General features: G+C 44.1%; 1 protein-coding gene across 1 annotated transcript in view; it reads right to left on the bottom strand.

The window, feature by feature from the left end:
• robo1 (roundabout, axon guidance receptor, homolog 1) overlaps positions 1 to 10,106 on the bottom strand; it is a 122,614-nt gene extending 112,508 nt beyond the window's left edge. Inside the window, exon 1 of the mRNA XM_084559344.1 lies at positions 9,276 to 10,106. Coding sequence (XP_084415470.1) covers positions 9,276 to 9,336 — 61 coding nt within the window. The 5' untranslated portion in view covers positions 9,337 to 10,106. The remainder of the gene's footprint in view (positions 1 to 9,275) is intronic.
• Between the last annotated feature and the right edge of the window lie 2,132 nt (positions 10,107 to 12,238).

Below are 12,238 nucleotides of genomic sequence, written 5' to 3'. Positions count from 1 at the left end.
AGGCTGGGGCCCATCCTGCTCTGGGGCCCCCATTAAGACTCTAAGACAATAGGAGCAGTATTTCCACTGCTTTTCCCCCCAAACAGACCCGACACATTCGGAAGACACCAGGCATGACTGCTAAACGAGAGATGCTCATAAAACACATCGTAACTCAGCGGAAGATAACAAGGAAGCGTTTGTTTCGTTCATCTTTTAAAAAATGTGAACAGAAACTTCATTCATCAGTTTTACAAACTAAACTTAATCAGTCAATAATTTAAATATCCATAGTCTTACATAGACTAAACCGTAAAGAGTGATAGTGAAAGGACACAACATGAGGAAAATATACTACGTAATAATGAATTTTCAACAGGCACCCAGGGGACGCAATTGAGGATGAGTTGTAGCTCCTCTTGATGCCAGTCTGCCCCAGCGAGTGTCATTAGACACAAACAAAAGCTGTCAAACTCTGCACAAGGCCACGAGGGCAAAATTCATTCCTGCAGGATAAATGCAATTCCTCTTCTTTATTATATCAATTCGCCGAGACAAGCAGGAAATCTGTAGTGGAAAAGACTGCGATGCTTGTTAGGAAGCTGCCTGTCAAATTGGCTCTGGAGACCGGGCAGATGGGCTGAACAGAGCAGGGTGGATGCAGGCAAAGAGCCGGCCTGTCTGTTTGCGTGTGTGTGTCAGTCAGTCTGGTGTCTATCTATCAATCTATTCACAATGCGCGGGGTTGTGCGCGACTTTGAGCAGACTCGCAGGCTCCTCGGGCTGACCCTGCACATTCACAGCGATGACCTGAGAAGAAAAACCCGGCCCGTACTTCTCATGAGCACCGGTGTCAAGGATGTCATTCCTTCAGCAGAAACCCCCAGAAAAAGGGGCTGTAATTAACGTGGAGCCCAGATGCCAGGCTCAGAGCTTCCATTAGGAATCTTCTGTATGCAGCACCGTGAAGGCTCGGAGTACGGGGTGGGGGAGATTACAGAAAAGAAGCACGAGGGAGCGAGGATGAGGCAATTACATCTTGTTTTTGTTTTCCAGCATTGACAGTTTTTAATGAGGTTTGACCAGTGCGATCTCAGTGATACATCAAAGCGCTCCACAACAGCAGGACGGGAGAAGCAGGGGTAATTGAATACACTGGTACATTTATTTCCCAACAGGGGACAGCGAGCGCCTCATTGCTTGACTTCTTCGTCCACGAGCTGCTAAACTTGAAATCCTCAAGAGATTAATAAGATTGTGTTTCAGCAAAACAGTTTGCTGAACATTTCCGAAAGACAAATATATAGTTAACGCCATGCATTACGAATATGCTCTGACAGGGACGGCGTCGCGGGGGTTAATGTAAAATGCTTAATGGATGCTTAATTTAATTCTAAAACTGCTGTCTGCTCAGTTTTGCGTCAACAACAATCTTCTCTTCTCAAGGTCGCTCTCCGGACTGGCTGCAGTGTTTCTCTTTCCTGTGACCGGCCCATGTGGGGACTGTGATAGGTGGCAGGGAGCTGGTGGGGACGGTAGAGGAGGGGCCGGGGAGCAAGAGTGAGAAGGAAGAAAGACAAGCACACTCAGCTGGCACGGCCTGACCACAATGAGTATGGCATGTAGGCTCGATGCCAAGAAAAAGAACAGCTCTGAAGACACGCCAAAGTGAAAGGAGGGAAGCCGTGGCCAGAAAGCACCTAATGCTTTTTAGATGTTATTTATTTGATTGCAGCAGCGATATAGGCCTCCTGTCGGGCCAGTGTTATATTACAGTCCCTGAGAGCAGAGCTGATGACCTTAACCGCTTATGTAGGCTATTCTAAATGCTCGGCCAAACACATTCTAAAGCAAATCTTAGACAGCTGGGTGCTGAGAGAGAATTTCATTTACAGCATGCAGTGGAGGCTACAGTTGTAATGTCTGAGTGTAGAAACTTGGCTCATTTCCTTCTGGTGCCCTTTAGGTTAAAAGGGTAAGCACGGAGCACATAGTATCAGAGTGTCAATATGCGCAACCTTGAGTATGTGCATATATGCAATAGCGGTGCACATACTCTAGCTGTGGCGGCGTTATTAAAGCGATTCGAGGCTCCCATAACATAGGTTAAGACTCTGTGGAGCCATGTGGCAAAATCCCAGAGACACCAGCATGGGCCTGCTGAGAGGGCCATGGCCCAAGTCCAGCTAAATGGAACACAAATCGCCCCAAACTGCTCAAAACCTGGCCTGGAAAAATTAAAGTGGGATGTACAGCTTGCCATGTGATGCACAGTAAATATTTGGTCAAAATTAATGAAGGGGAAAAGTCTGCCAAGAAGCCTTTTTCTAGACGTCCACAGAGGGGAGACTGTGCCCAGTCTGGCATTAAAAAGAAATTTCCTTCTGCAGACAACGGCTCACTGGCCTGTCTGCTTTCCAGCAGCCACTTACCACGTCCTCTCCTGAAAAAACATACCAACTGTCCAGGTACACAGTGTATCAAAACAAACACCGCTTCCCTCCCGGCTGCTAATGAAAATGACTTGATCATAAATGTTCCCATCTACCCGGCTTTCAACATCTGACAGAAGAAACACTGTTAGACATCTGATTAAAAACTGTTTTCTTCCCGAGTTGGAGGCAGTGATTGAGGGGGATTCAGACCTGTGCAAGGCAGCTGTGTCGACAAATCCAAGGGAGAAAAATATCCCTATCACCAAAAGCCTTTCAAACTGTTTTATAGATGGAAATAACCACCACCCTGAGGACATGTGTTCTTCTTTCCACAGATACCAAGTTCCATTTATTTTCCCCCAACTTCTCCATTAAATTGTGATCAACGGTGAGGCAGCAAACAAAGATCTTCCAGACAGCACTTAGCGCTGTCATACTAAAAGGAGACAAATTTAAAGCGCATGTACGCTACGGGGGTGAATTTCTGCCACGCAACTATTAAAGACACATCCAAATGGAGGAGGGATGAGCTCAGCTCAATCAGAATCAAAAGGTAAAGAAAACGCTTGGAGTGATTTTAGCTTTGACTAATGAGGAAGCCAAATACACTTCAAGATGTCAAAAGGATGCCCATCATTATCATTAAAGCACTGAGAAGAGGTGGAGACCGTAGTGAACAGTACTCTCTGATTAAAGGACATAATGTGACGGGATAAACACAGACTGTCACGACTGAATGTTATTAGGAAGTAGGACGGAATTTATCGCAAAGCACCCTCAAACATTTTGCAGTGAGGTCTTCTGAGCCAAAAAAGGTGAGATTACCGAAGCCAAGTGCATGCAGGGAAATAGGGGTTAGGCTTTAAATGTAAAGTTAATAGTTGCAGCAAGTATGAGGCTTACGATTAAGACTTGCTGACAGACGCACAGTCAAACGCAAAAGCGGTCCTGTGTTTAAAGCCCGAGGAACCCGTCTTTCACTGTGACTACAGTTCAATTAGAGCTTTCATTGTGTAATCAAGGAGAACCGACGACGGAAACAGAGAGTGACTGCAGAAGCGGATGGATTGCACGGTTTAAGAAGACTGAAATGTTGACAGGTGGGGCTGATAACCAGCTCTGCAAGTCTTTCAAAAGAGGAAGCATAGTCTCGGAGGTTTTTGAAAAGGTGAAAATCCGGGAGCTTTCCATTCAGTTGAGGAGTGTTGCTCTGGTTCAGGGGGTTGTTTGCACCGTGCACATTATCCACGGCGAAGAAAATGAGAAACACTACTCAGGATTTCCGTGTTCAGTCCAGAGGCGATATCTGATTTATGGAAAATGTCACCAATTTGCGGAAAGTAGGCAAAGCCTGATAATAGAGCAGGATTAGATTAATCTCTCAACTCACAGCAACTGTGTATTTACATGTTGGAAAAATCACCCAGTTATTTGAAGCCTCCTCACCATGGTTACAGCTGAATGGTGGGACCGGCTCCAAGAGCAGTCCTATACCGGCGGATTTCAAGGTCACCTTCTCATTAATTATGTTTTTCAGTGCTTCCCCTTAAATAGAAAGCACCCCTCCTTACTTTTATCACCGTTCTTTGTGTGACAGAATTAGCCCCCAGGAACTAGTAGATTAAGTTGCCGATCCAGCTCTGGATGCAAGCGGCTTTTTGAACGTGAATCTCCAAACGAATCAACTGCACTGGCTGAAATTAAAAAACATGTTTCAAAGTGTAAAATAAACAGGAGACGCTGCGTGACAGGGCGTGGAGAGCCTCGTCACTAGAGAGAATCTTAACTGAGAGGGGGAGGAACCAAAGACATTAATCAACTAATTAGCAGTCTCTCTTTTAACTGCTAATTTAATCTATTCCTCTCAGCCTCTTTAATGGTATTTTCCCCTGTCAGTTACAACCAAAGAGAGGTTTAGCATTTCAAAAGTGTATCCAGGCCTTGAAATGAGAGGGTAATAGAATGGTCACAGAGGGCTGGGAGGAGGCCTGAGCTTCAGGGAGCGAGAAAGAAAAGATGGATACAGGGAAAGGCTGTGCTCAATGCCATCCCTCGGTCTCCCCAGTGGAGAAAATGAAAGGGAGGGAGGGAGGGAGGTCTGAGCCTTTTTAAAATGCACAAGGCAGAGCACCCCACGGTAGCATAGCTTCACCACCGCAGCAAACGCCAGGCCCGGGGGCAAACCCTGTGGGAGTTCCTGAACATGCAAAATTTAGATACATGTGGGATGTTGGCCATACAATTCCAAACCAAAGCCTCAATGCCACAATGGAGCTTTGTGCTATCTTTTATTTACTCAGCACTTCTAAAAATCAACCTCACCTCTCCCTAGATGTCCACCTTTAGGAGAAAGAAAAAAAAAAACAACACCAGCGTTCTTGGCTCCCAGTTGTTGTATTTATATATATATATATATATATATATATATATATTTCTTTTTTTTTTTTACCACTACCACCCTAATCAGCACATTCAGCGCCATGAGGGACCAGTGAGAATATGCAATGTGAGCACAGGGAGCCGGATCAAGAGTATTCCCAGAGCTGGTGTATCACGGCACGTTTGACTGCCCCGTCCTCCCCTTTCGTACTCTGTTCCTCTCCCCTCCACCCTCTTTCCACACCCTGGGGTAGCCTTTGTGTAGCCGCACTCCTCCCCTCTACGCTCCTCACACACACCCCTCAGTCTCCCGTGAACCATTCTCTTCCCCTCCTCCATGCCTCACAATCACCCTGTTAAGGCAGCACAATGCGGCCTCCCCGTCCCCATCCCCATCCCCACAGGCTTTTTTTTTTTTTTTTTTTTTGCTGCATGTCGCCCTGCTTTACTTAAGAAAGACTCTGTGTTGACCAGTCACAAAAAAGGCAAGTCTTAAAAAATTGGGCCAAAACAAAAAAAAAAGAGGGGGGGATGGGTAAGAGGATGAAGAGATTCCTTAAGCCCCCTTTAGCCACCCCACACAAACACAAACCCCCGAGTGTCTGCCTTTTCTTCCTGCTCACATCTATATTACTGGAGTCATGTGGAAACTGGTAGTATGCCGAGGCAAGATCAAGTCAGCACGCAGATGCAACGCCGATTCAAATGTAATTTTGCTCTTGCATTACCGCGCCTCGCAAAATAAGCCCTGCACATTTCTCATAACCGGAAGCAAAGCTGTGGGAATTCTAAGCGTGCCGTTTGCGAACTGGGACAGAAACCAGACAACACCTTTCATCCTATAAGGACACGCCATTTATCACCGAGTGACAATAGGGAATGTTTGTCCTCCACATCAACTGTCAGAGCAAGATGCATTAACTAGACTGACCCATGAGTCTTAATGTCCTGGACACGCCTGCTGTCTGCTAATATCGGCCAGCTCCAGACTAAAATGCCGGTTTGAAGTTGTAGTATTCTTAGTGTAGACAGCTTAGCTCTGTCTGGCTGTACGTTTTTGGAGCTTAGGCCGAGCGACAGCGGGATAGGTGCTAAGTAAGTCGTAGCAACGTTATCGGCGAGCAGTGAGCAATACTCCCATAAACTCGCAGCGTCGAAACTGAACCCTGCCGAGACGTATCGCTTAATTCCTGAGGCATCTGCAACACCAAGAGGTTAACACGTAGGACATTAAGATGTTTCTCCCAGTTTGACAAAAATTATCTAAATCCGCTGGTTCTCCTTGCGGGCCCGCGTATCAGTCGAGCCACAGCCACGGCAAATTACAAACTATTGACGTCAGACGGATTTGTTAATTAATCCAATTAAGCGGAGCTTTTAGGTCATTAAAGGAAGAGCGGTTGGGGGAAAGCAGATCATTAAGAGTCACCGCCTAATTTATCTGGCCTCGCGCAAACTGCTGTGAAATGTTTATCTTGTCAGTCATTAATGACTTAGGCACAGCTCTCATGAACAGGAAGAGGAGGACACCGACCGCCCTCCCACATTCCTCCATGCGGTTTCACTAAGCCAAAGTCTGCCTAATCCCGGATCTTTGGGTGTAAAACCCCCCATTTGATTCGGTTTAGGATCAGATTAATGTGTATTAGCGAAAGTTATGGAGATATAATTTTATGGACGGTGACACCTCGCGCAGGTGAGGGAATATTTGACTGAAAGAGGCGACACCCGCTGCGCTTACACAACACCAGTTCAGGGGTTAAACACTGAGGGCCACCATGATTTGGGGGCTATTTGGAATAAACCGCTATTTCAAAAAGGGGGGTAACTGTGAGGAAGGATTAAAAAACTAAAAAAAAAGAGGTCTGCTTTAATGAGTATGTTTTCAGGACATGTGGAAGGCACTGGAAGCCAGCAACTAAGAGGCCAAGGAGTGACAGAGATGGGTCTCACCTGTGGTCTCTGGTCATTAACTGGCTCTGGAACCTACTGTGTCCTGTCATGTCGCTATGATGTAGGAGGTGGAAGGGCTCCACAATTTATCAGCACTTACGAGTCAATTTGTCAAGACCTCCGTGGCTTGGTGCTGCCGGGCCTGGGGCTGATTACCGGGGGCACCGCTCCCACTGCCCATGCTTTTATCAGCACGAGCACACAACTCACACTTGCACACTTTGATGTGCCAGATACGAAGGGTCAAAGAGTTTACGGCAGCACGGGTGTCAAACTTTTAGAGATACGTCGGATATTTACGTCCCTCCCTGTTAATATTTGTCAATTCTAACAACCCTTATCTCCTCAAAGTTTCCTACTGCGTGTGAGATGCATGGCCAGCTTTTGCCCCCATTGAACGTCACATCCGAGGTGAGTATAAGGTCTGACGAGGACTTGGAGGACAGATAACAGCCATTAAGTCTTTAAGCAGGAGGACAGATCACCTGATAACAAGGTGAGACATGATGGATGACGGTATCAATTTACAACCTTCATACGGGGCAAAGCGCCAATAAGCAAGTCATCGCAAGTTTGAAAGGGCAAAGGCCATCTTAAGTCTCTCCCTCTATTTTACACACTCACGTAGACTATAGTTTCTTACGTCCATGTCCAGCTATGTGAACATGATATGATCCACAGATGTTACTAAACACCATTCAGACTTTTCTAAAGAGACTTGATACCTTCCCTACACCACAGTGAAGTTGTTAACCCTCCAATTAGCTGCAAATATGAAATCTTTTCCTGGCGAGTGGCGTGAAATCCAATTTTCCTGACACAAGTGTCTAATCCAGGACCAATCCTTTGAGTATCTGCTGTCCAGTCCATGTCTATTAGTCAGCCCTATTCTCACGCCTCTGCAGAGAAAACGTCCCCAGACATCCTTGCAGCCAGCCGTAATTGGAAACCCTGGTGTCTTGACGGCCTTTCTCACAGGACAGGAGCATTACGGGCTCAGGAGCCGGCCGAGGGTGGAGCAGATGGAGCCGCCACCTAGCGCTCAACGCTCACCTCCGACCCTACTTCCTTGTTTAGGCGTCATACCGTTTTCCCAAAACTACAGTGGTGCCACAGGTTTTCCCCCATCAACACAGAAAACAAAGACTTAACTCATGAAACCAACCAGAAATGACAAATAACATCTGAATACGCACAAAAACGTTCTGCAGAAGACTCAAAATATGCATAAACATGGGCCTCCAGACAAGGAACCTGATGTTTTAGTGGGAATGAGGTGTTCTAAGATGTTTTGTTGGATGCACTGGCTAAAGACCCTTTTATGGCCATCTGGAAACAGACCAGTAAGCCAGAATGGCTTTTCAGGTTTAAACTTGAAAATAATTATGCCGACAATTACTTAGATAATTATATAGGTGTGTTGAAGATACAACAAACTGCAGCAGAAAGCCTGGACGTCACAGCTGTTTCTCTGGCAGAGTACACTTTTAGCATTGTCTTAAATTCTGTCTTTTTATATATAGTCATATATTTTAAACTAGTTTTCTTTCTTTAAAATCTACAGCAATCAGGATGCACTCCCTTTTAGTGTTTCACAATAGGGTGGTAATGCATTCGCTTCCTAGCTCTGAAGCAACTGACCTGGAAAACCCCAGCTAGCATGGTCCAGAAACTCTGTAAAGACATGCATGTGATGGGTGAGGAGGAAAAATGTGTAAGATAATAAGGCCAAATAAAAGCAGCATCAGGGGGACAGAGACAGGGGAAACATGACGTTGTGTTTCACATAATAAATGACACAAAGCTGGACTGAAACAACCAGAGAAGGACAAATGAAATCTAAAGCGTCTGCGCCATTTAATATGTGCAGATTTCATTTTAAAAGCATACAAAAAAAAAAACGTTGAACTCAGCAATAACGGTCGTCCAAGGAAAGAATAGTGATATACATGGAAACATGGTCCCCATAGGGGCTAGCGCTGTCCATATGACCGATGATAGCAGCCCTCTACACTGATCCCATATGGCCTCAGCACTTTATGCGAGAGTTTATGTGTACTCAGCTTTTAAAACTTAGACAGCCCCTTTAGCCTGGATGTTGACTTTCTCGGTCAAGAGAGATTGAGAATTTCACAATGCTTTGCCGTCCACATTTAGAAGCATGAAACTCAAAAATGCACACCAGATAAATCAGTCCTGAAGCACACTCAAGTGTTTGACAAAAGTCCAACGTTCGAAATTTGCTTTCTTACAGTTGGCAAAGTTTGTTCCAGCCCTGCAGCACCAATTCTTTCCACTGAGAAGGGATTTATTCGAATATAGTTTGACACTTCACTGAATGATTTTGCATGAAAACGTTTTGTGCCCATACTCTAGTCTGATCTAATAACTATATCTGGCCTGTGGAATCACAAAAATAAGTAGACACATTGGGATCTTTTCCCTCTTTACTCTTAATTTTTTTTAAAAAAACTCTGCTTGTAAACCTCCAACAAAAAGCCTCTCTTGAAAGGATTTCCACTCACTTACCTGAGCACACATGGAGAATTCCTAACAGAAATACAAATCCAATTGAAGTTGGAGACATCATTCAGCGTCTCTCTTGTGAGAAATGTTAATCCAAATTACTCAAAAAACAATGTAGACATCCGCTCCTTCATGTCAAGCTGCAAAACAAAATCTCAGAAGCCTAAGTTTTTCTAAAAAAAACAAAACGGAGACTTTCTTTGCTTCGTGAGTCACAAAAGGCAAAAATCGAGCAGACCAAGAGCAGTTAGGCACAAGCGTGCTTTGGCTTCTTGGTGAGGGTGAGAAATAATGTGAAAAATAACAGAAAACAGTTCCAGATAAGCCCAAATTTCAACACATGTCCAGTTCCAGAACTTCAGTCCGACTGAATGATACCATGTGTTAAAACTATGCCGGAATATGTGAGCAGAGAAGTAGCAGAGCTCTATCCTTTCTTTGAATTCATCCCGTTGCTGCGCTCACTCATCAGCCGGACGCTCTCCTTTAAATCATTTGGTTCCTTTGCGCACAGAAAAAAAAGGTACAAAATGATAAATCCGTAAAAGTTAAGTCCAAACTGAGCCAAATAACGCGAACCGTCGCTGTAGTCCACGCTGTAAGGACGCGCTTGCAGTCACATCATTTCAGTCCAGTTTTGAATCTGTCACTCGGAGCTCGGAAACTTTGCGAGTTTAGCCCTGTCCTCCTTCATCCACCAGCAGGACCCGGACGCGAGATCAGTGCAACTTTTCCATCACTTTCCCCCGGTTTCTCCTCGGCTGCAAGTCCCGATTGATCCGTGTGCGCGTCGCAGGCGGCGAACCTCAGGCGAGAGGGGGGGAATACGGATTCATATTCACAGCATTTCATTCAAGGAAAGCGGAATGCCTCGTCAATTGGTATGCGCCTTTCCACCCCCTCTACAGACCCGACAATGTTTCCCACAGAAGAAATTTAACCTCTTCTCGCCTGGATCTCACCGAGCGGCTCCGCAGAGCGCACGGGCAGGCTACTGTAGCCTATTTACTTTAAGCATATCCAATAATAATAATAATAATAATAATAATACTTTAGAAGGCTAGAAGACATTTTGTAATCCTTTCTGCGGTTTCTGACTAAAAGCAAATGTAAAACAGACTCCAGTAATATTGCTGAAGGGACTTAACTGAACTCAATAGTTGTTATATAATGGCTCTAACATACTTCATGGTTTTGTTTTGTCTCCTGTGGTTTCAAAGCCCATTAATATTTCAACATTACAAACTGCTTTAGCCATAAAAATGCTACTTTTTATAATTTTAAAATATAACCTTGGAGAAAACCTTTGTTATTAAAACGTTCAGATGCCACATGTGGCTGTCTAAGTGCACTTTTCTTTCATTTATTTATTTATTTTTAATCGAAACACTTTTACATGTTTTACATGCAACATTCCTGCAGGCCTGCACTGCCTCTGTTCAACCGAGAGCTTCACTCATCACATGTTCAAATAGCTCACAGCAGTTTATGAATATATTTTAATACAAATGCAAAGAAAACAGTTAATGCTCATTAATGCTCTGGACACGACTGCATGTGGCTGAGGAAAATTTGGTCTGACGGTTTTTGGTGGAAATCTGTGTAAATTAATAATTTAACAAATTCCCCAACGTGGCATGAACTTCACTCACATGAAATGTGCTTCTCATTCTCTTTTCAGACTTCAGTGAAGTGGGATTTCTCTGCAACAGCACAATCACTTTTGCATAAAGTCCTTCTACTCATTAGAAGTAGAATGAAGGAATTACTAGCAGCTGGACAAGTATAGATTATAATTATTTTATTAAAAGATCCAGAATGTGGAGAAAACATGAATGAGTGAAAAAGAACAGCTGGGAGACTTCAGCTTTTCAGCTCTGCTCTGCTCAAAGAGCCTCTTCAGGATCCACTGAACATTTGTTACCAAACAGCGCCCTCCAGTGACAGCTTTTCACCAGCAATGGCTATGGGACTAAGTATACCGTGTGTGCTTTACAGCTTACTGACACATTAGCCAACAAGTCCATGGGTTATTCAATGTTTATTGTTAAAATACACATCTATTGTGATAATTCTTTTACAGAAATGTTCTATTATGTGCTGGAAAACCAGAAAAGTAATGCTCATTTGTTTGCTCTCCAAATGAAATAGCTGAACTCGTGTCATCCACATTGAATGAGGCTGCAGTAATAACTATATCCAGGTTCTGGTACTGCTGCCAGAGCTCAACAACTTAGTGAAAGCATGTGTAGTTTAGAACATTAATAAGTCTCTTTGAGGAGGGATGTGGCACTCTGTACAACAAACATACTAGTACAAGGATTTTAAATTATTCTCACACGAATGAGTACATAAACATGAATTACCACCCGAAAAGTTAATAAATAAATAGTATCTGCTGCACATTGTTGTGTGCTCCAGTTTTTAAGAAGTACTCAGATCTGTTTTAACCCTTTAACTTCACCGCCCTCAGCGACAGTTTAATTTCCCCGCGCACCACTTTTCCCCCCCGCAGAAGATGAATGCTACGTGACTGACATAGTCAGAGAGATGCCTGTCTTTCAGCTCTGAGCGTGTTTTTATTTCTCATTCATCCATGTGCGTGTTATATTGCAGTTTTACACACTCCATTCTCACTTGCCGGGATCTCCTGAAAGCTTTTACAGCCCTGGATCTGCAAAGTGGCTTCAGATGAATAGTAAAAAAATATGTCTTCTAGCCAACAGAGGACTGTAACATAGAGGCAATTATCAGCTAAATCAACTTTTAAAGTCATCAACATAGGAGGATGTTGAGAAGAACTGCTACAACAAGACATAAGCTTTTTATGAGGTTGATGTAGCGCAAGAGAAGGAAACACAACTGCCTCGGATTAGCTGGAAAATAGAGATTGAAACTGTCTAAATAATGACTAATATGAGTCACCGCCTATTTTCATGTTACATCAGACTCCTTCGTATTCAGTT

Source organism: Chelon labrosus (assembly GCF_963514085.1).
Source record: "Chelon labrosus genome assembly, chromosome: 13".
NCBI classification, from domain to species: domain Eukaryota; kingdom Metazoa; phylum Chordata; class Actinopteri; order Mugiliformes; family Mugilidae; genus Chelon; species Chelon labrosus.
This window is presented reverse-complemented; position numbering and strand designations above follow the sequence as displayed.